At 39.0% G+C, this 20,296-nt stretch overlaps 1 protein-coding gene across 1 annotated transcript; it reads right to left on the minus strand.

Annotated features, from left to right (window-relative positions):
* Nucleotides 1-9,550: 9,550 nt before the first annotated feature.
* Nucleotides 9,551-17,830, minus strand: RBP2 (retinol binding protein 2). Its single transcript, XM_083869062.1, has 4 exons — nt 17,723-17,830; nt 14,893-15,071; nt 11,894-11,995; nt 9,551-9,833 (listed from the first exon to the last, which is right to left on the minus strand). Exons 1-4 carry the CDS (start codon nt 17,793-17,795, stop codon nt 9,780-9,782), a joined length of 408 nt encoding a protein of 135 aa, XP_083725188.1. The 5' UTR covers nt 17,796-17,830; the 3' UTR covers nt 9,551-9,779.
* Nucleotides 17,831-20,296: the final 2,466 nt, after the last annotated feature.

The raw sequence follows: 20,296 nt of genomic DNA on the forward strand, positions 1-20,296 counted from the left end.
ACATATTTCTAACCGATCGTTATAATGTCTTCTCCAGCAGTAAATAAAATTATTTCAATTTTCACTGATGTCTTTTAACTCCAATCTTTTAATGAAAAATTCCCTCAGTTTTTGTTAAGCAGTTCTTCAACATAAATATTCGTGGGTGGACAATGGCATGGGAGCAGTTCCTGGCATCAAATCGACCAACAAGGATTTTTTGCCTTTGTGATACCTTTTCTTGTGTCAAGGGGCTGCACTACACCCGTTACAAACCCCCCAAATATAAGAGATTTTAGGATTTTACTCTGTTCTGTGCACACTTGTCTGTTTTGCTGACAAAATCTGGGCTCACTGGATGAGTTTGTATCTGGAAGAGATGCCATCCACTGCTTGAAACTTTTTGAAATTAGTTATAAAATTACTTGAATGAATTTCGATGTGAATTATTCCATGACAACTGATGAGTATTGTTATATTTGATGTATTAGAAATTAGTGCTGGAATTGTTTGAAAGCTCCTCTGAGATGGGATTCAGAAGATTGACTCTGGCTGCAAACAGAAGCTGGACATGTTTCTAAAATAACACTCGAGACAATGTCACTCTGTCAGCAGAGTATTTAGTGAGAGAATTTTGCTGTTTGGGAAAGTAGATTTGATTTGGACAAGACAAAAACTGGGCTTTGCTGGATGTCATTATGTTTGTGTTTATAGATTTGTGACAAAAGAAGGTTTCTGGCAATAAGCCTTTGCAGTGTAGACCGGACTTTGAGGAAATATTTCTATGCTGAAGGTAATAGCATAGGGAAAACAGTGCTTATTGTACCACTCATATAGGTTCTCTTAAAAAACAAATATCACTAAGTTAAAGCATTTATCTCCAGAGAAGATGCTGCAAATTCTTCTGTGGCTCCAAGTAACTTCTGAGAGTTACAGCCTCACACTTTACAGGGAACTACAGAAACCAAGATTTTTTTTTTTTTTCTCTCTCTCTAAATACTGCCAGATAAGAAGACCTGACATTGAACTAGGAATAAAAGTTCTCACATGAAATCTTCCCTACCTGAAGATGTTCTCTGGTGCCTTTTTTTTTCTTCTATATAATCATTATAATGCAGGGTGAAAATGGTGATAAAAGCACCTTTATGCGTCTCAGTCACTGGAGATTAATTACTGCTGAGGGAGCTGGCAGGGAAGGATAGGATAGGAATGGTTTAATGTTTTCATTACCAAAACGTAACAGAGTGGTCAGGGAAGAAGGATAAGTTATAACCTTTAAACAAAGTGAGATCAATTGATAGAAATATTTTCATATTTTGGTCCTTAAGTCCAAGTGGAACCCTGAAAAAACCCAAAACATGTCCATCAAATGCTCTAGCATTGTCCTAATATTTGAGAAAATTATTTGGCCTGTAAATTATTTAAGGGGAAACTGGCTACAGGGTGTGAGGCTGTGAACATGCTTGGCTGCAGAACTCTGTCCAGGGGGGATGGACTGAGAAGTCTTGGTTGTTCTAATGTTGGCCATCAAGGGAGAGTACTGCATACATTTGGGATAAATTGTAGGCCCAGATTATTAGATAAGTATTTACACTGTTGTTATATGTACCACAGTGATGCTGATTTAGTCTATGAAAGAGTTTTAATCTGTGTCACTTCCATTAGGAAAAAAATTTGCAGGGTGAGGTGAACTATCTGGATCTTACTTAATCCATTCTAAGGTGACAAAATATGTTCTGTTTCTCACTGAAAGATTCCAAATATGTTCTGCATCTCTTTTTATTTAAATTATTTGCAGTAAGACAGCTACAGTGTTCAGTCACTGTCCTGGGTTGCAGTGTAGGATGTACACAAAGTATTTATTCTATCACCATCTTCATGAACTGTTGAAACCAGGTGGGCTAGTGTTTTCTTAAGTCCCTGCCTTTGGGGTGTCTTCTGCTAATGACCCATTAATGCCTTGCCCATGACTCACAGGTAACTCCCTCCAGGAGTTATCTCTGTTTAATGGGTCATCAAGGACCCACTTCACAACTCCTCATCCCATTGTGAGATGCTCTGCCCAGGGGGAGGAGCCAAGCATTCTCACCTGGATATAAGGTGGTATGTGGGACAGTGCAAGCAGCACTTACCCACTGGATTCCCAGAGGACCAGAGCTACCAGACTTTTCTACAGGATTACTGCTTCAGGAAGAGCACCTCACCTGGACTGCTTCCACCATCCTGCTCAGGTTGTATTCTGACTCTGTCAGTGATCCTTTGTGTTATTGCATTTATTTTATTTTATTTTTACCTTTTTACCTTTCTTCTTATTAAATTATATCTCTGACTTGAAGCCTCTCATTCGTTTTGCTTTCAAACCACAACAGTCACATACTATATAAATAAAACCTGAGATCTGAGAAGCTGTTGTGGTGTTTTTATGCACGGCCTTGCTTGTATTTGTTTATATTGATATGCACAGTAAGAAAAACAGATCTTTTTTGCGTTTGTGAAGGATTGCCTTTTTTATTTGAAACAAATGACAAACACAAACTGTATCAGCAGCATCTAGAGACTTATCATCGTGAAGAAGCAAATTATGAAAACCTGGACAGCCAAGCTCAGGAGCTGCCTGGACTCCCCCTGGGGCACTCTGATCCTGCCAAGGGTTCAGCTCCTCCTGCCACTGTGCACTCAGCACGGCCATAGAAAACCCGGGGCTGCTTCTTGTTTTTAGAGTCCCCTAAAACAGAAATCCTTCAGTTTTGATCATCCAAAACCTTGCTCTGGAAAACAGTTATTTTCCTTTAGCTGCTCTGGATGTGCTAACATTTTAACTAAGTGCTCGTGTTTGCTGTGTATTCAGTTTATGCCATCAAGGAAAGCAATTTGCTGTAATGCTACACAAGGCACCCATTAGTAGCAAACAGCAATCTGTGTTTTTAGAGAACCAAGGCTGTTATTTCACAAAGGGAGCAATTCAAATCTGCCTTAATCCTCTAATCAGTAAAGCTCATCTTCCAGGTGTTTTGCCTGACTATTTGACTGCTTGTAGGCTTCTCAAAAGTCTAAATTAAGTTGTATGTGATTCTTTTAAAAATATAATATGATATGTGCCTATATAAATAAATGTAAATTCTCATTTTTTAAAAAATGACAGAACAAAAGCCATATGTCACATGCCTTTATTTTAGTTGCTTGCTTTCAATCTCTAAGTAAAAAGAAAAATGTTTGACTTAAACCCCTGTCTCTAAACATGCAGGAACTTCATTGCATTCATTTATCATATCAACAACAGTGAATAGCGAGACACATTTTTCTGACCCTGATGCTTTGAATGCATTAAATTCTGCAGCCTCAGAGCCTGTTTCCGATAGAGGCCTGATCAGGATCTGATCTGGCTGAACTGAATAAATTACTCCATGGAAGTGCTCTGATTTAAGTAGTCTGCTTGCAAAAGAAGCTCCAATACCTGGTTTGATACCCTTATAATTATTTCAAAAGCTGAAAATTAATTAGAACCATATCAAGAAAAGATAAAATTATCTATTTTGAGAAACTACTGTTGTCTCGCTTGTTATACCAGCTGACCTTTAATATGACTTTACTCACTTTTGTGCCAAAGCTCAATCACTTTTCTCTGCTCAAGCTGGAAGGCATGATCACGGAGTGGGAGGATTTTCAGGCAGTGTGTAGAAAAAGCACACTACACTCTTCAGTTGGTCTTTAGCACTGCTGCCCTGTTGGAAGAGCACTGCTTTAGTCTGATCATCAGGAAATTTAAGCAATCTTTGGCTTTATGGCACCTTCAAGAAAAAAATTATACTTTCATTATTAAGTTCCTTTCCCTACATATGTGCAGAAAAAGGTGAGCAAATTTTGAAAAAACAAGTCAGTTCCTAGAGACACAGCCAGAACAAGACAATCAGATAATTTGGTAAGTAGAAAAAATATTAAATATTGTAAAGTAGACAATGAAACAAGTACTGCTGTGAGCAGCAGAACCACTGAAGCGTGGTTTCTATGGGATTTTATCTCATGGTTGAGTTCGTTGGCATCCAGCTGAAGGTTTTCCATGGTTATAGGCATTTATCCTAAATGGTTTTCTGGAACCTGATAAACATTTGTGCACCCTTAGCCTTTCTTTTACTGGAAGTGTTCTGTTAGGCTATTAATTTTCACATAATATTGTAGAAATATTTTATTTAGAGACTTTATCTTTTATAGTCAGGTTTGCTTGGACAATCTACCCTGGGCAGCTGGTTCAAAAGCTGTGGGGGTGTGGGCCAGCAAATATTGTGGGCACCTATGAACCCGTCTATCCCAGATGTAAATACATGTGCGTGCAAAGATGCATAAACATATATATATATACACACATATACATGGATATGGTACATGTGTATATCCATTCATGTGAATGAAATACACGTGACAGGGGAAGAATTAAGAAATCACAGGAAAACAATTAACTTCGGGTGCAGTGACAAAGGCAGCAAGGGCACTGTGCATTAAAAAGCAGTTTAAAGGATGCTTGTTGCAGCTTTCACAGGGAGCCATCCCATTTATGTTTCATGCCATGCTTTAATTCTGAAGTTATAACAAAGTTTACAGGAAAAGCCTTTGTGAAGGCTCAAGAAGCCTTTCTTTGAAAGACTGTACCCTAAAACAAACCCAGCATAAATCCAAAGTACAGTAGCATGAAAACAGGTAAAGAGAACTTCCAATGGTTTCTGTTTCTGGATCTTGCTATACGTTAGTGTGTTTTCTCTTACTACAGGGACTCTATTTGACCCTTTCCCCCTGTAAAAACAGTCAGAATTATAATATCTTTGGGATCTTCTTGCCTGTCTTTTTGCCAACTGTTACTGCAGGTACAATGATAGATTTGCTGATGGAAGAAAGTGGATTCTGTGATGGGACCACAGAGACTCCTCAGGCTCAGCTGAGGTATCTTCCAGCTCTTCAGCTCTTTGGAGAGCAGAGGCACTGCCTGATGTCCACCTGCAGTTTCCATGCTGCAGTTCCAGGCTGCCCCTTCTTGTCCTGTCAATCTTTTCCTGTCCTGGAGCATGGAGGAGAGTGTGCCCCTATTCCTTCCATGTTTATATCCTTTCTCAAGTGAAGTATGTTTGCTCTCATGTAAGACAAAGCTCCTCATCTTTCCATGGATTCCTCCACCTCAAAGAACTCTGGAATATCTATTGTCATCTATTGCAGTCCCATTTCTATTTAATGGTGGCTGAAGCACTGCAGTGTGCGATATAATTAAGGAAAACTTGATATTTAGAGAATAACTGACAAAATTATTGCAGTTATTGAAAAGCTTGTCTCATGAATATTACTTTAAATCTCATTTTCACAAAATTATTTCTTCTAATCCTCACAATCTGCATAAGAAGTGTAATCAGAAAGCTGAAATTAAAGTATCTGCAACCTCTGTCCTTTGAATCAGTCACAAATTTAAAAAAATTAATGTGTTCTAGTGAGAAAAAAACTTTCTAAAGAAATCCTTTCTATCAATCTCTCCCCACTAAAGCAAAATATATACTCTTACTTAAAAGAATACAAATGAATCTTATTAAGCAGCTTTTTTTTTTTTTTTTTTTTTTTTTTTTTTTTTTTTTTTGTTAAATTTTGTCTTCATCAGATCTTGAAGTAAATGCAGATTTAAAAACCTCAGACTTCTTGCCAGATGGCAGTGGAGTATCTTTCACAAGCAGCACAGCATCCAGGACATCCATGGCAAATTTGGAAGGCATTCTGTGCATATCTGTGGTCCTCAAGAGCTCCAGAGCAAGACAGCACTGTAGGGCCTTGCCACAGAACACGATTGGTTAGAGCAATAACAATATTCTACAGCCTCTGCCTCCAGTGTTGCTCTCTTCTTTTAGGGTTGGCAATAAAATGCATAACTTTTTGGAAAAAAAAATTAGCTTAATGCAGAGCCAGTTGGCTCAATGCAGAGATTTTAGAAATTCCACCATAAACATTTGTTCCACACAGCTTTGTCATTGTCATTTGAAAAGCCCAGTGACAGGTAATGGTACTGGTTCTTTCCCCAGTACTGCACTCACTAGGAAGTGCTTTTGTATTTTTCAGGCTTTTCTCTTCTGGATTGATTGGCTTTGCATGGCCAAGCTTTGGCAGGGCAGGGGCTGCAGGGGTGGCTTCTGTGAGCAGCTGCTGGAAGCTTTCTCCATGTCCAGCAGAGCCAATCCTGGCAGCTCCAAAGACAGATATGCTGCTGGCCAGGGCTGTCAGTTTGAAATGGTGGCAACACCTCTGGGAGAACAGATTTGAGAAGAGATAAAATAGTTATTGTGCAGTTGTGGCCAGAGAACAGTGGGGTGAGAAGGTGTGAGAGGAACAGCTCTGCAGCCAGCAAGAGCATTGCAGCAGTTTGGAGAGGACTGTTGCCCATGGGATGGACTCACGTTGGAGAAGTTCATAGAAAACTCTCCTGTGGGAGGGACCCCACATGCAGCAAGGGAGTGACTCCTCTCCCTGAGCAGCAGGAGAAGCCACGGGTGAGGAACTGACCATAACCCCCATTCCCTGTCTCCTTACACCACTGGGGGCAGGAGGTAGAGCTGGGAAGGAGGGAGGTGTTTTTAAGGTTTAATTTTACTTCTCATCATCCTGCTCTGTTTTGTTAGTAACAAAGTCAATTAATATCTCTAATGAGAGCCTGTTTTGTCCGTGATGGTATCTGGTGAGGGATCTCTCTCCCAGTCCTCATCTCAACCCATGAACCCTTTTTTGTTTTCTCTCTCCCATGTACAGCTCCAGAGGGGAGTGAGAGAAAGGCTTTGTTGGGCTCCTATAATCCATCCAGGGTCAACCCACTACACTGGATCAGAGGGTTGCTGATAAATTCCCTTCCTAGGGCTGTATTTGAGCAATATTCTCTGTGAGAAAAAGAATCCATGCAAATGGTAATCCTCCAAATCAGCTGAGACAGCACTGTGTGCCAGAGGGCTGAAAAAACCTGAATGAACATTCTTTGATTTACCAGCAAGGTCCATTCCTCCAGCACAAGTACTTAATCTGCTGACAAGGAGATAAGGGAGTTTGAGCAGCCTAGGGACTAGCCTAACATCACAAATATGATAGAAACAAGAATACCTTTGGAAGTAATTATAATGCAACAGGATGACTAACTCCTCTGTCTCTAGCCCTGTGCATGCAGCTCTAGAGGAGGCTGCAATTTCTTGCATATCAGTATGTGCAGAAACAAAATGTTGTTTAGGAGAGTAAAAAAGCTTCCACATTTCCTCACTTCCTGTTAAAAAGTCTGAAATTTCAATTCCAAGATAGGCAAAAAAATAGGGTCAGATCCATTTTTTTCCAAATCAAAGTTTACTTGTGCTCAATTGCCTATTTCCTTTACTTCTGAACCATAATCATTAGATAGGACTAGTGAGCATAAGAAACCAGCTGAAGAATGTTTGCTTTCCCTCTTCAAATCCAGTGAATTGATGACAGTTCCTTGTGATAGATGAAAGGTTTTCTTTGGATTTATGATTTGCTGTGAATTTAAAAATTGAGTTACTCCTGTTAAGAACCAACCAGGAGAAATGTCACTGGTTAAAACGTGCACATTTTGTTTCATAGTGATTACATGATGATAGTATTTTGAAAACTTAATGAGCTCTAGCATGTTTTTATCCTTGTAACTATCAGAGACTTAGAAATATGAATTAAATACATTTCTACTAAAAAGTCCAGGTCAGGGCTGAATAAGACAAAATAACGAGTTTACTAACTCCAAGTGCAGTTTCTTCTGTGCAAACTAACATGACAGCATTGTTCAGGCAAAGGACACAGGAGGTTTGATATCTAGTCAGCTTTTATCAGGAGAAGCAAAGTCCAATTCAAAAAATATCCTGACATATGCACTTCTTGGTCGTGATTTAACTCCAGCTGGGAACTAAGCACCACACAGCCATTCCCTGAGAAAACTCTTGGACTGAGCTAAAGACAGAATAATGGGTAAAGAAAAAGCCACGTGCACAAGCAAAGCAGAACAAGGAGTTAATTCAGCACTTTCCAGGTGGGTGTTCAGCCACATCCAGGGCAGTGGGGCCCATCACATGTAACAGCTCCTTGGGAAGACCAAGGGATTAACTGGGGAATGCCATTCCAAACACAACAGTTCTCTCTCTTCCTTCTTGCAGCTTTATGTGCTCAGCATGATGCTCTATGGCGTGAAATATCCCTTTGGCCAGTTTGGGTCAGCTGTCCTGGTTCTGCTCCCTCTCAGCTTCTTGTGCACCTCCTCACAGGCAGAACAGGGAACATGGAGTCCTGGACTTAGTGGAAGCACGAGTTAGCAACATTATTCTCACACTAAATCCAAAACACAGGTCTGTACTGGCTACTAAAATGAGAATTAGCTCAGTCCCAGCTGGAACCAGGATAATGGCCATGGCCATAGAAGTATTGGTGGTATATTAATCAGATTTTTGAAGATGTAACCTAGTTGTCAGCTGAGAGATTCATTCCTTTCCTACCCTGAGCTATTGACAGTGAGTGGGCTGAGGAGCAGGTGGAGATGAGGAGAAAGCATATGCTCCTCCATTTCTGCCAAAGTTTTTTCACATATTTGCTGCACTTCTCTACCTCTGATCTGCTTAGCGGATTTTCATTCCTCCCATGCTGGAGAATGGGGGCCTATGGACAAGAGGGAAGATAATAGTGCTAAAGCTGACGTGAAAGTTTTTATATCTGAAAGGCAAGGTTGTAGGAAAGACAGTGCATTTTATTAGAATAATTCATGACGTTGGGAAAAAGCACATGAGCTTTTGGGCATACAAGCTCTTCTGGGGAAGGTGTGCACACATTTTGTTGAATAATAAAAGTTTCTATCTACTGAAGTATTGTTCATCATCTGTGGTTAACTTAAACTTGCCTTTAGCAAAGAACATGGATTCTTTTGAAAGACTGAATAAAATTGAGAAGAATTGCATGGAAAAGACTTTTCTTTTTAGTCTCTGAAAGGTGGTACAAGGTGAAGCTTGCAGCATGCTGGGCATTCTTTCTGCACAGGATACATGCAGACTGTGTATACTCTGCAGTTTTCATCTCACAGTCCTAAGTGTGCCTTAGTTTTCACACCATGGAGCAACTCTTCAGTGCAGAGTTTGCTTCAGATAGCAGATTTCTCCACTGGATGGTTATTAGGCTGCCAGTTCTAACTGGAAGTTACAGCATTGTCATTGATCCATGTTAGGATCATAGTGAGGAGGTGCAGCACTTCACAGAGGCCATGAGATATTTGTCAGGTGATAACCAGCAGCAGTTTTAGACCTGGCCCAAATTAACAGGAACAGTCCAGATGTGAAAGGACATGTACTGTGCTCAGTGAGGCATTCTGTTGCCTGAAACCGTGGACTTAGTCATCCAGGACTAAATTGAATAGAAACAGTCCAGTGAATATCCAATGTTACCCAGTCACCCAAAGACATTATGATAATACAGCACTATAGAGACACAGACTGTGATCAAAATAATTGTGACTGTTAATTTTCAGCCTTGTTGCTATGGGACATTCCTCTGGAAGTCATTATAAAGATGTAGGGAAACATTATTTGAAAGACAATTACTTTTATTTAACTCCAGACTGAAAGGCAAAGGAATTTATGAGGTAACTGTTGAATGTTATTTCTCTAAAATGTGTTTGTTTCCATAAACAGGCACATAATATATTCACATAGAAGTGTCAAAGGAATGAAAACCTGGCTTCATTCTTCTTTTTAGACAAAACATAACAGCATAACATTGTGATGAAGATCTGGGAGGCTTTCTGCTCCATTTTAGTTCTTCTTCTTAAATGTCTGATGGCACACCTGGTCTTCACATGTCAGTTCCTACAGTATTAAAAGAATTAGTAAGTATACAGTGGTAGAAGTTTTATTTTGCATATATATCAGATCCCACCAGAAATTGCTACAACTGAGCCACTGCATTAAAAACTTATGCTTATGAAACAGAGAACAGTGCATTATATGTAACCAAACAGCAGGTATATGTTACCCCTGCCCTTAGAGGGGCAACACGTTGCGACGTGGGTGTGGACTCTCACAGAGGACAGCAGGCAGCAGCAGGGTCAGACATGGAAGGCTCTTTATTATCTGACTCCAATTGCTTATATACATTTTGTACAGAGGGCCAAGATTGGCCCAAGGAGGTTACAACCTCCTGACTCCATTGGTCACTATGACCATCAGTCAAATTCTCCTCTCAGAGAACAACTATGCAAAACACACAGATAAGTTCTAAGAATACAATATTGTTTACATGAAGCAGCATGAGAAAGCTGCTGCAAAGGTTCAAACACTTGAAAGCAAGAAATGCAGGGGCGACCTCGTGTATGCACCTCATGTTGCAGTAATTAGTTTTTGATACATGAAATGAACTGTAAGAAGAATTAACATGAAAAATGCATTAAAATTGTGCTTAAATTCAAGGCTTTTTCATGTTTGTTATTAAAACAATACACTGTAATAGTTTATAATTCATGTTACCTCAAAATCCACGAGATGCACTGAAAGAAGGAAATAAATTTTAAAAGAGGAATGCTTTAAAAAGCTGATATGCTTCAGAGTGTGCCCAGCCGTTTCTTAGGGGTCAGAACAATGCACCATTGCTGCCCAGGGCTGCAGTGACCTCTCAAAGGCTGGCACATTGCAGTGCAGCCAGTTTGGCTGGTGGCATCAGGCAGCATTCCTGTGCCAAGCAGGGCTGCAGCTGCCTTTGTGGCCAGCAGTGGGCTAAGCCTGCAGGACGCTTTCTGAACACTGCTGTAAGGATCTGCTTGGCTTTGTTTCCACCAGCCTCAGCCTAAATCTTGATGCCAGCAGGTAGAACCTTTTAGGTCAGCTTTTGAAGGTGTGTTCAGGCAGAGCAGGAGAAGTGCCCTGGACAGGTGATTTTAGTTGGGTGGCACACTGTGGTTTTGAATTCCTGTCTTTGACCTTTCAGGCACAGAGATGGGAGTCACTGTGACTGCCCACACCACGTGTGTGTGAAGCAAACTTGTGAAGGAGCAGATGGCTTGGAGCAAAGCATAGGACAGAACAATGGGCTCTTCTCAAAAATCTCTCTCTATCCACCTACTGTGCCATTCTGTACTATCATGCCCATTTCTTGATTGCTTTCCCAGGAGACTCTGCAATGATTATCACTATGAGAAATGTTAAAAAAAAATTAATAGATGTGGCACTCTGTGATATGTTTTAATGGACTTGGTGGTGTTCAGTTGAAGTTGGAACTTTGTGATCTTGGAGGTCTTTTCCAACCTTAGTGATTCTGTGATTCTACAATACTGTTCTTTTAAATTCCTTCTGCACATTACTGATTGCTGATTTCCTGCACAGGCTTTTCTGGCCTCTCTTGGACTCACCACATCTGTCTTTGGGCTACAGCTTGCTACTTTAGATGTTTGAATTTATTATTGAACTAGGAAAAAAGTTGCCGCATAAGTTGTTTGTGGGATCCTCTTGAATATCTGGGGGTTTCTGATCTGTATTACAGCACAGTGTGCTGAAATTTCATATTGCTTCACTCAGAACAAAGAATAACTTTTTTTTTGCAATCTTTTTTTTCCCACCACTGAATATATAAAAATGAGATTATGTTGGAGGTGCAATGTAATGGGAAGGGTTAAGAGCTGGAGGGAAGGGGACTGGAGCAAAAAAAAAAAAAAAAAAAACAACACGAAAGGGTTAAGACTTAATTGAGAGCAGGTGGAAAGAAATTGAGCATTCCTGAGTTGAAGCAGAGGGGGGGAGTTTACTCAGAGTTCAGAGATCAGAACTGTCTAAAGACCTTTCTAACTAGGAAAAAAACCTGAATCCTTTGAAATGGAAAACCTGAGCCTATGCTGCAGCCTCAGTGTTGTGCTGTGGATCTGTGGAGCAGCCCTTACCAGATGCAGGATGTCTCCTTCAATCCAGTGCTTCCAGCCCCTGTTGTTCTTTTCACCTTTCTGAACACAGACCAGTTTGTCACCATCCCAGGTCACCAGGGACTGCATGAATCAGATAATTAACTCTGTTACATTAACCAGAAGTTTATGAACATATAAAAATAAGTTCAAACAATGTAAATACACACTTACAGTTGCTTCCTATCATTCTCCATCTTCCTCATTAAAAAAGCCCAAAATATTTAAACAATGCCCAAATGCATTCAGTGTCATGAAGGGAAGCTTTTGCAGTGCTTTGTTTTCATTTCCATGTGTTTCTTCACATACATGAGTATCAAGTGCTCACCCTACTGGTGAGTTGTTGATTGTATTTATATACTATACACAGCTACTTGTGCAATATATGTGAAACCTTTTTCCTTGCTGTTTAAAGCCATTAAGGAAAAAAATTATAGGGTTTCATGAGTGAAGACTTGAGGGCTTATAATGAAAAGTGCAGTCCTAGCACCTTTTCTAGCTCTGGATAAAGTAACAAAAGGAAGAGTACGTTAATATCCTCTCATACACTACATTTGTTTGTATATTTTCATGTACTTTCACAAAGAAATTTAAAGAGATGTGATCACAAGCTGGACAATGTGCATTAGCTGACTCTGCTTGAGCAGATGGGTTGGACCTGGTGTTCTCAGGAGATCCCTTCCATCCTCAACCATCTCCTGGTCTGGTGTGATTCAATCTGGCAGCAGCAGGGTATGCTGATTCTCGTCCATGAGCAGGATAACCCTCAGTAAGGAGAAGACTCTTTACAGGCTGGGTTATCTGTCTACAGATGTGGCAGGGTACATTCAAAGCAACTTTGTTGGAATTGTTCTGCATTTGAACCATTGTCCCTTAGGGATATATTTAACCATGTATCAGAAAACTCCATATTAGACACCAGTTACAGTCCAAGAAAGCTCAGTGATTATAAAGCTCCAAGTGTATTGAGAATTTAATTCATTTTCTAGTTCAGCACTGGGTGATTTATTTCTCTTATGAGGGAGCTTTCCATTAATAATGAGACAAAACTCATTCCATTTCACTTAATTTCTTTCTTATTTATGGAATTTTTAAGCTACATGCTCTTTAAATTATCCATGCCCTCTTTACATTTAAATGCTGCCTACCAATTTTATTACCTTCATCTAACTTTAATGTGTTTAAGGCATTGTTTTGTTAATAAAATGACCAGAAAATACTTTTAAAGCAATTCAGAGAATAATGGCATGACATGCATCCTTTTTCCTTCTCCTCTCTAGAAATAAATAACATGATTTGTTTAAAAATGAATATTAGGCAAAAGTAATTAAATCAAGTAGGGTTATAAATGCACAATTCCTTCCTTCCTTCCTTCCTTCCTTCCTTCCTTCCTTCCTTCCTTCCTTCCTTCCTTCCTTCCTTCCTTCCTTCGCTTTGATAGTGGTGATGAGCACTAGAGGAGCACTAATTGATGGATTTAAGGAGTGATGAAACTAATGAGTCCTTAGGTCCTTAGCAATGCACTCAACTGATCTGAAGAGATGTGGGCACAGTTTTTAAGCATAGACTTTGTCACAAGAATTTGTTCCACCCAGTGCCTACTGGAGAAGGAGATGGAAAGATAATTTAGATATAGGGATATTCAGGATAGTGAAAAAATGGATCTTACTCTTTGACAGCTTGCAGTGCTGTGAATAAGAAATAATTTGGAAGAAATAGGAATTACACTGCACAAAGTGAGTTTGAGAATTAAAATGATCCATGGTGAACAAACACCATCTTCTGTTAAATTTGTGCCCCTCCAGTGAAGGATGATATGAGTTCAAGTGTAAACATGTCCTTTATGCTGCCACTTTTCCTGTGGCAATCGCCAAAGCAAACAGGTGTTGTTGACAGAGTTTTGATCTCACTTCTCAGAGTTTGGCAACTGTGAGCTGAGTGGCAGAATACAGGTGTGGAGATCAGCAGAGCTGATAAGGGACATTCAGTGAATGATGACCAAAGGAGGAAGTGAATGCTGGATCAGCAAGGCTCCAAAACGGACAGCCAATAGACATTTAAGATCTATTGACCTTTCTATGTTTGAAAGTGTTTACTTTCTTTTCACCCTAAGAATTTTAGGGTGAGAAGAAAGTAAAACAGAGGCAGTATTGATACAGAAACATGAAACTGAGTTCAGGAAGCGAATCAGTGCTCGTGTTTATTCTTTTCCTCCCTGATTTCTCAGAGAGAGCCTTGTTTGAATCTCCCAGGAGCTGACTGTGCCCCAGGAGGTGGGGCAGGGGCTGCGACATGGCTCTTAATACAGATGTTGTCCACAAATCTCCCTGAAAGGTGTCTGAACAAATGGCCACAGGTTCCTGGGGGAGTTCTGAGCCCTGGTTACTCCAATTATCCCAAAGGTAGTAAAGCACCCACTGCTGGGCCTCCCTCTGCCCTGCCAGTGCCCTGCCACCTGAACTGCTCCAAAGCTTTGGCTCACGCTTTTCTCTTGCCCCTTCCCAAAGCTCCCCTAACATTTGAAGTTAAGTGCAGGTTTATTTTTAACAACGTTCACCTGTGAAACTGCCCAGCTGAGACTGATCAGCGCAAACTCAGCCATCCCAAATGGAAAAATTATATTGACACAGTCCTAAATTCACAGGGATGAACCCACAGTTTCATTAAGGAGGATGCATAGGTAAAAATACAATTCTGCTGCTTTCTAGATACATAAGGTGTATCGGAAAAGCTGGAAAAAATCCCCCACTAGAAAAACCTCATTAATGATTGTCCTCATATCTCTCAGTAGCCATCCTGATTTGCATTTCTAATAAATGCTTGTAGCAGGAAAAAAAATTGTCTCGGGATGCAAATTATTTCTGCTTTATAAAAATCCTCTGATATCTGTAAAATATTGGGATTTCACTTAGCTGATTTTGGGAACTGCTGCCCCTGGTGCTGACTGCAGCATACACAGATACAAGGTACCAGGCTTTTACCTTCACCACTCGGTTATCCAGTCCTTTGGTGTGCTCTTCAAACTCCACTCCCACAGTGTAATCCAGCTCGTAGTTTCTGAAAGTACTGAGTGTTTTGGTTTTAAAATTGTCTCCATCTTGAAAAATCTCCTTTGTTTGTTTCAAATGTTTTGCAATCTTACGAGTTGCAAAATCAATACCTGTCAAAAACCAGAAAAGAGTGTGAAAATTCCAGTATCAGCTAACAAAAATAAAGCCCCACAGCATTTATATTTGCACATTAAAAAAATAAATAAAATAAGGGAAACATAGTTCCACAAATGGTGTTTTTGCCTGCAACATTTTTCAGGGAAAAAGATTATTTCAAATAAAAATCGTCTTGTGTTTACAAGTACGCTTTCAACTTGAGGATCTTCCACTGATAATAAATTTATTTATTAACAGGATATCTGTGGGAATGTTGTGAGCATACAACATACAACCAGGAGTGAATAGATGCTGGTGTGTTAAATTACCTGAATTTTTTTGAAGGGTTATTAAGCCTGATAGTGCCTTTTTGGCCTCACTAAAGAAGGATCTTTAGAATAATATTCCTTATCAGAGATTTAGCATGTTAGAATGGTTATGGAATCAAGGGAGAAGGAGTATGCAATCAAGAGGACCTGGGCAGGTTACTTTTGTGATGAACCTATAGTCTGTGGGAGTATACAAGAGGTTAATTAATTAGCTTAAAATAATGAAAATTATATTAATGAAAAAAGAAGCAATCAAATAAAAACCTGAAATCCATTATTGTTGGATAGCAGACACACACATAAATTGCAGTTCAAAAGGAGACAAATTCAAAGTCAAAAGTCGAAAAAGTATCCATGTAGAGATTTTGACAGTTTCTGTTTAATATTCTGTCAACATTTTCTGCAGTAGTGATCTCCTTAACACCCTTCTTTTGTTCATGATGAGGACTAATATGATAATGCACACAAGTGCTTGGGGCTGAAAGCAGTGCCAGTCATCTGAGGGAGAATATCCATGACCATGATCCCGGTCTGCCCAGCCAACCCCCTAAAGCCAGCAGCATCACCGTCTGCAATAAATATTTCTGACCAGCTGCCAGGGAACCTTATTCTGGTGCTGTATGCAAATGAAATCATCTCCCATGCTTCTGCAAGAGATTGAAAATTGGGTTTGGTTCGCTGGCCATCCTCTGGTGGTTTCACGTGGGTGTTCATCACTGTCAGCTCAGCAATGCCACTTGCTAATGGAGCCCTTTTTTTCTGCTAGATTCATTATCCTACTTGTGAAGTACTAATCGAATTGAGTAAGAGGATAGGCTTGAAAAAAATGTGACTTTTAAACATGGGGAATAATGGTCTTGTTCAGTATTTATATTCAAGACTTCTTGGGTATATTTTATCTGCTGTGGTGGATTAAAGGTATCTCCGGGGCTGATTTGCAGCCAGGCAACATAAAATTTAGTTCTCTCTGAGGGAAAAAATGTCTAGACCTCTAAAGAAATGCTATTTCTGACTAATATATTGGTCTTGTTGCTCCTGGAGAAAAATCAGGGAGGTTTTATTAAAGCATGGTTTTCATAACTGCATTTTGAACAATATAAGCAATAAAAATGATATGTAGTTCAATTATAATAGATTTAAATACTTTGTAGCATGTTTATGATAAAATCAAACTTTCTGACTTAAAGGGCAAAACTAATCTTTAATTAAAGTTTAGAAATGTGTATGCATTAATTAAAAGGACAGATGAATTAAAAAAAATGCTCAAAATCTCAGTGTGCTTTGAATCTGAGCACATTAATACTTAAAATATCAACAAAATGTAAAATGGTGAGAGAAAGAGCAGAAGAATATCTTTTCACCCTTTCCCTGCCATTTCTTTCTGAGAATCACCTACAGCATATACATGTTTGCAGTGATTTGGTGTTGGGTTTTTTCACTTATTCATTGGCAGTTTTAAATCACTAAAACTTATAGTGTATATATAACTTATAATTTATAGATGCACAAAAATCACTTCAATTAATGTATCTTACTCCTGAAATTCAAGACATTGTTCTAATCTTTCTCATTGTCCTAATCATTCTTATTTTCAAGCACTCTCCTTTTGTTTCTCACAGGTTTATACACATATTATTTACAGACGCCCCTGAAGTTATTGAACTTCTTTCCACAAATGCAAAAGCTAAAAACTATGAATAGTGAAATTTGCCTTTCTCTCTTCAGAGAGTTAAAGCTTTGAGAAAATTGCAACTTTACAGCTTTGAGAAATTGTTTTAAATTGTTGATGAATAATGATAAGACTTTATTTTAATGTATTTTTGTATTTCTTTTATTTCAGTGGGAACAGGTCAATCAATTAAGATTAAGGTTCTTTGGTAAAACTAGTAGAAAATCTATTAAAGCATCAAATTTTCATCTCTGTATCATAATTAGTTCAAAGCACTAATTGAATAATGGCCTTATTGTTACTTTAGTGGTATAGAATATCTTATTCCTCTTTAACCAGATTGTGGCTCCACTGTAACAGTAAGAATATACCAGGAGTTAAAAAGAGCTTCTAGGTCTGAAAACTTGTTTGTTTGGGGCTTTTTTCCTCCACCTGTATCTGTTTCTTCATTTATCTAAAGAAAGAATAACATCTTTGGCTACAAGCCTTCATTTGCTTATATATTTAGATCATTGCAATTTTAAGAAAAATTACTTGATTTGTAATGTAATTGGCAGAAACCCTTATTCCACAATGTACATTACAGAAAAAGCTCATTAATTTTTAGAAGGATTTGACTTAGAATTGAACCATTTTCTCTTGATATAATAAATATTATGTCATTTACCTAAAGCAACCATGTAGCCTTCAAAGTTTTCATTGGAGACCATTTCCCAGGTCCCATTGTAATCGGCAGGCATGGTGATGAGAGTCCAAACCCAGCTTCAGCCAGCAGGACAGACTGGATACAGCCTCTACTCAGAGAATGTTTTATAAACCTTCCCGTATCTCTTTTTCACTCAGGTTTATGGTTTTGCAGATAATGCAGTTGAAGGGGCAGAGTGATAACCCTGGTAACTTTGCCTTCATTGACAAAGTTCAGTTGAACAGCTGGTAGACAAAAAACACTTTCAGAAATACGGAGTAATACGGGATATGATTTTACAGTGACCTTTGTAAAGACTGCTGGCTATTATGGGACACCTTTGAAATGTATTAAACACTGTGGCAAACTGTACAACCCAGTTAAAGTTTCCAAGGTGAATTGGAGTTTAGCTCCTTTCTACGTGTCACTTTTCCCTACAAAATGGAATCTTATAGATCTGACCCATCCAGAACTCCCATTTGAAGCTTATGGGAATCTTGAATGTGAAACAAATGTTAGGGCAGCAAAGAGAATATTCCTGTTCAGAACAAGATTGGTTTTGGTTGATTTTCAATGTATCTCCCATATGCCAATAGCTGTACTTACACCAACTACACTTTCATATTTTTGTTTTGGTTTAAGAGCACGTCTAGCAAATGTAAAGTAAATCAAAATCAATCATAATGAGTATCAGTCCTGCCCTGAGAATGATTTCTTAATTCCTCTGAAACATGTCTGTTTGCATTGGAAAGCTATTTTTTACATTGTTATGGAGAAAAACGTGGATTTCAGTTGCACAGATAAGCACATTCAGAATGTGTCAGAATGGAGAATGTGCAGTCAAACTTTATTGGAATTTACAGTAAGTACTAAAAGCAAATTAATTTAAGATAAGGTTTTATGGTATGTGGCTTTAATCAGTCAAGATAACGTACAGACAGCCCTACAGAGAGAATAATTGAAGTGACCAAAAGTCAAAAACTTCTTGAACACCTTGCCTTCCTCTCCTTTTTTTTTCTTTTTTAAATGGGAATATTATTTAAAATTTTGCTAGAAAATGTATTGAGGCGTAGATCTTCAACTCAGAAATAAGTAAAGGGAAGAGTTACTGGTCTTATGATTTCTCTTCCATGCCTTCACTTTGTTAAAATGTAATGCGAAATTCCACAAATGATAAAACTTTGTACAGGGATTAAAAAAACCCCTCAAAACAAACCTAAAGAAAGTTGAGAGTTTCTGTCAGTTCTTAAAATGCCTCCACTTAAAGATCTAATTTAGGACAGGGAAAAGAAGTTTCTTGATCTGTACTTGTAGGAGCAATGAGGAGGGTTTTCAACAGAGCATCAGGCAAAGGCCCAGGGAACTCGGTGACTGGAAGCTGGAGTGAGGGGAATTCCTGTGGGAATGCCGCCAGGAAATGACCTGCATCCCTGGCTATGGGGTGCAGTTTGTCTGCAGAGCAGTTTATCCAGGGAACTTGGTGGTCCTGACACCTTTACACAGGACAAGAACAGCTTTCTGAAACATGTCCCATTTTAAGCACAATTTATTGGGCTGATCACATCTACTACTGATGTGTTTGTTTCCACTCTAAGAAATTCCAGACGAAACTCTATGAGTGGTCTCACATTGAAAGTGGAAATTATACCCCTTTTGTTCTGTAGTGATATTATGCAACACTTTTGCAACAGTTGGATTTTGCCTGTCTTTGTGCACTTTCTGTCTTAGCCTCCGTGTTGCATCACTGTAATAACACATTATTACTATTTACACGTTTTATGTATATACAAAAAGTCCTGTAGAAATAAGAATACATCAGACTGAATGTCTACAATCACCTCCTAGAATGAGAGCGTGTGCTAGAAGCTCAGGGTGGGATATTTCAGATGCTCACTGATTTCAGTTCTGATGTAGTTTACTTCCCATGGAACAATCATTTTGATGAGGTGCAGAGGAGACTGAAGCTGTATTGTGTGACCATCAGCAATTAATGTCCATTAACACCTAATAGAGTGACAGAAGGTTCCATTGCTGTAGATATGCAGAGCTAGGCACATTCTGAGAGAAGTAATTATGACATGAATACATCCTTTGCATAAAATATCATAACTAGTTAACAGCATAGACATGTACTTGTTGAGCTTTGCCCCACAGTATTTTGGTCATGCTCATCCCTTATTATTTTTTACATTTTTTCCCCAATATGTGTATTTTCTAAGCATATGTTTATCCATCAAACTAAATTAGCATTTTAAGCCTTTTCAGGTAAAAATGCAACTAAGAGGTTTACAGACACTGCATTTAACTAATCAGAGAACCGGCTAAGTAGGGAATTGATAAAATATGAAATATTGACTTGACAGAATTCTGTGATACCTCATTGAGCTTCTAAAGAGTGTTGTGCTAAGGTCCACAAAGAGAATATTCAGATTATGAATCAATATCTCAAGAGACAGTAAAACCTCTACCACAGTCAAATGCCTGCCTAAATCACAGGGTGCCAGGGCACAGCACGGGTACTGCTTACACTATTGCTTGAAAGCCCTGGGTGGAGAG

This window comes from Zosterops lateralis (genome assembly GCF_965231275.1).
Source record: "Zosterops lateralis genome assembly, chromosome: 10".
In the NCBI taxonomy this organism is placed as follows: domain Eukaryota; kingdom Metazoa; phylum Chordata; class Aves; order Passeriformes; family Zosteropidae; genus Zosterops; species Zosterops lateralis.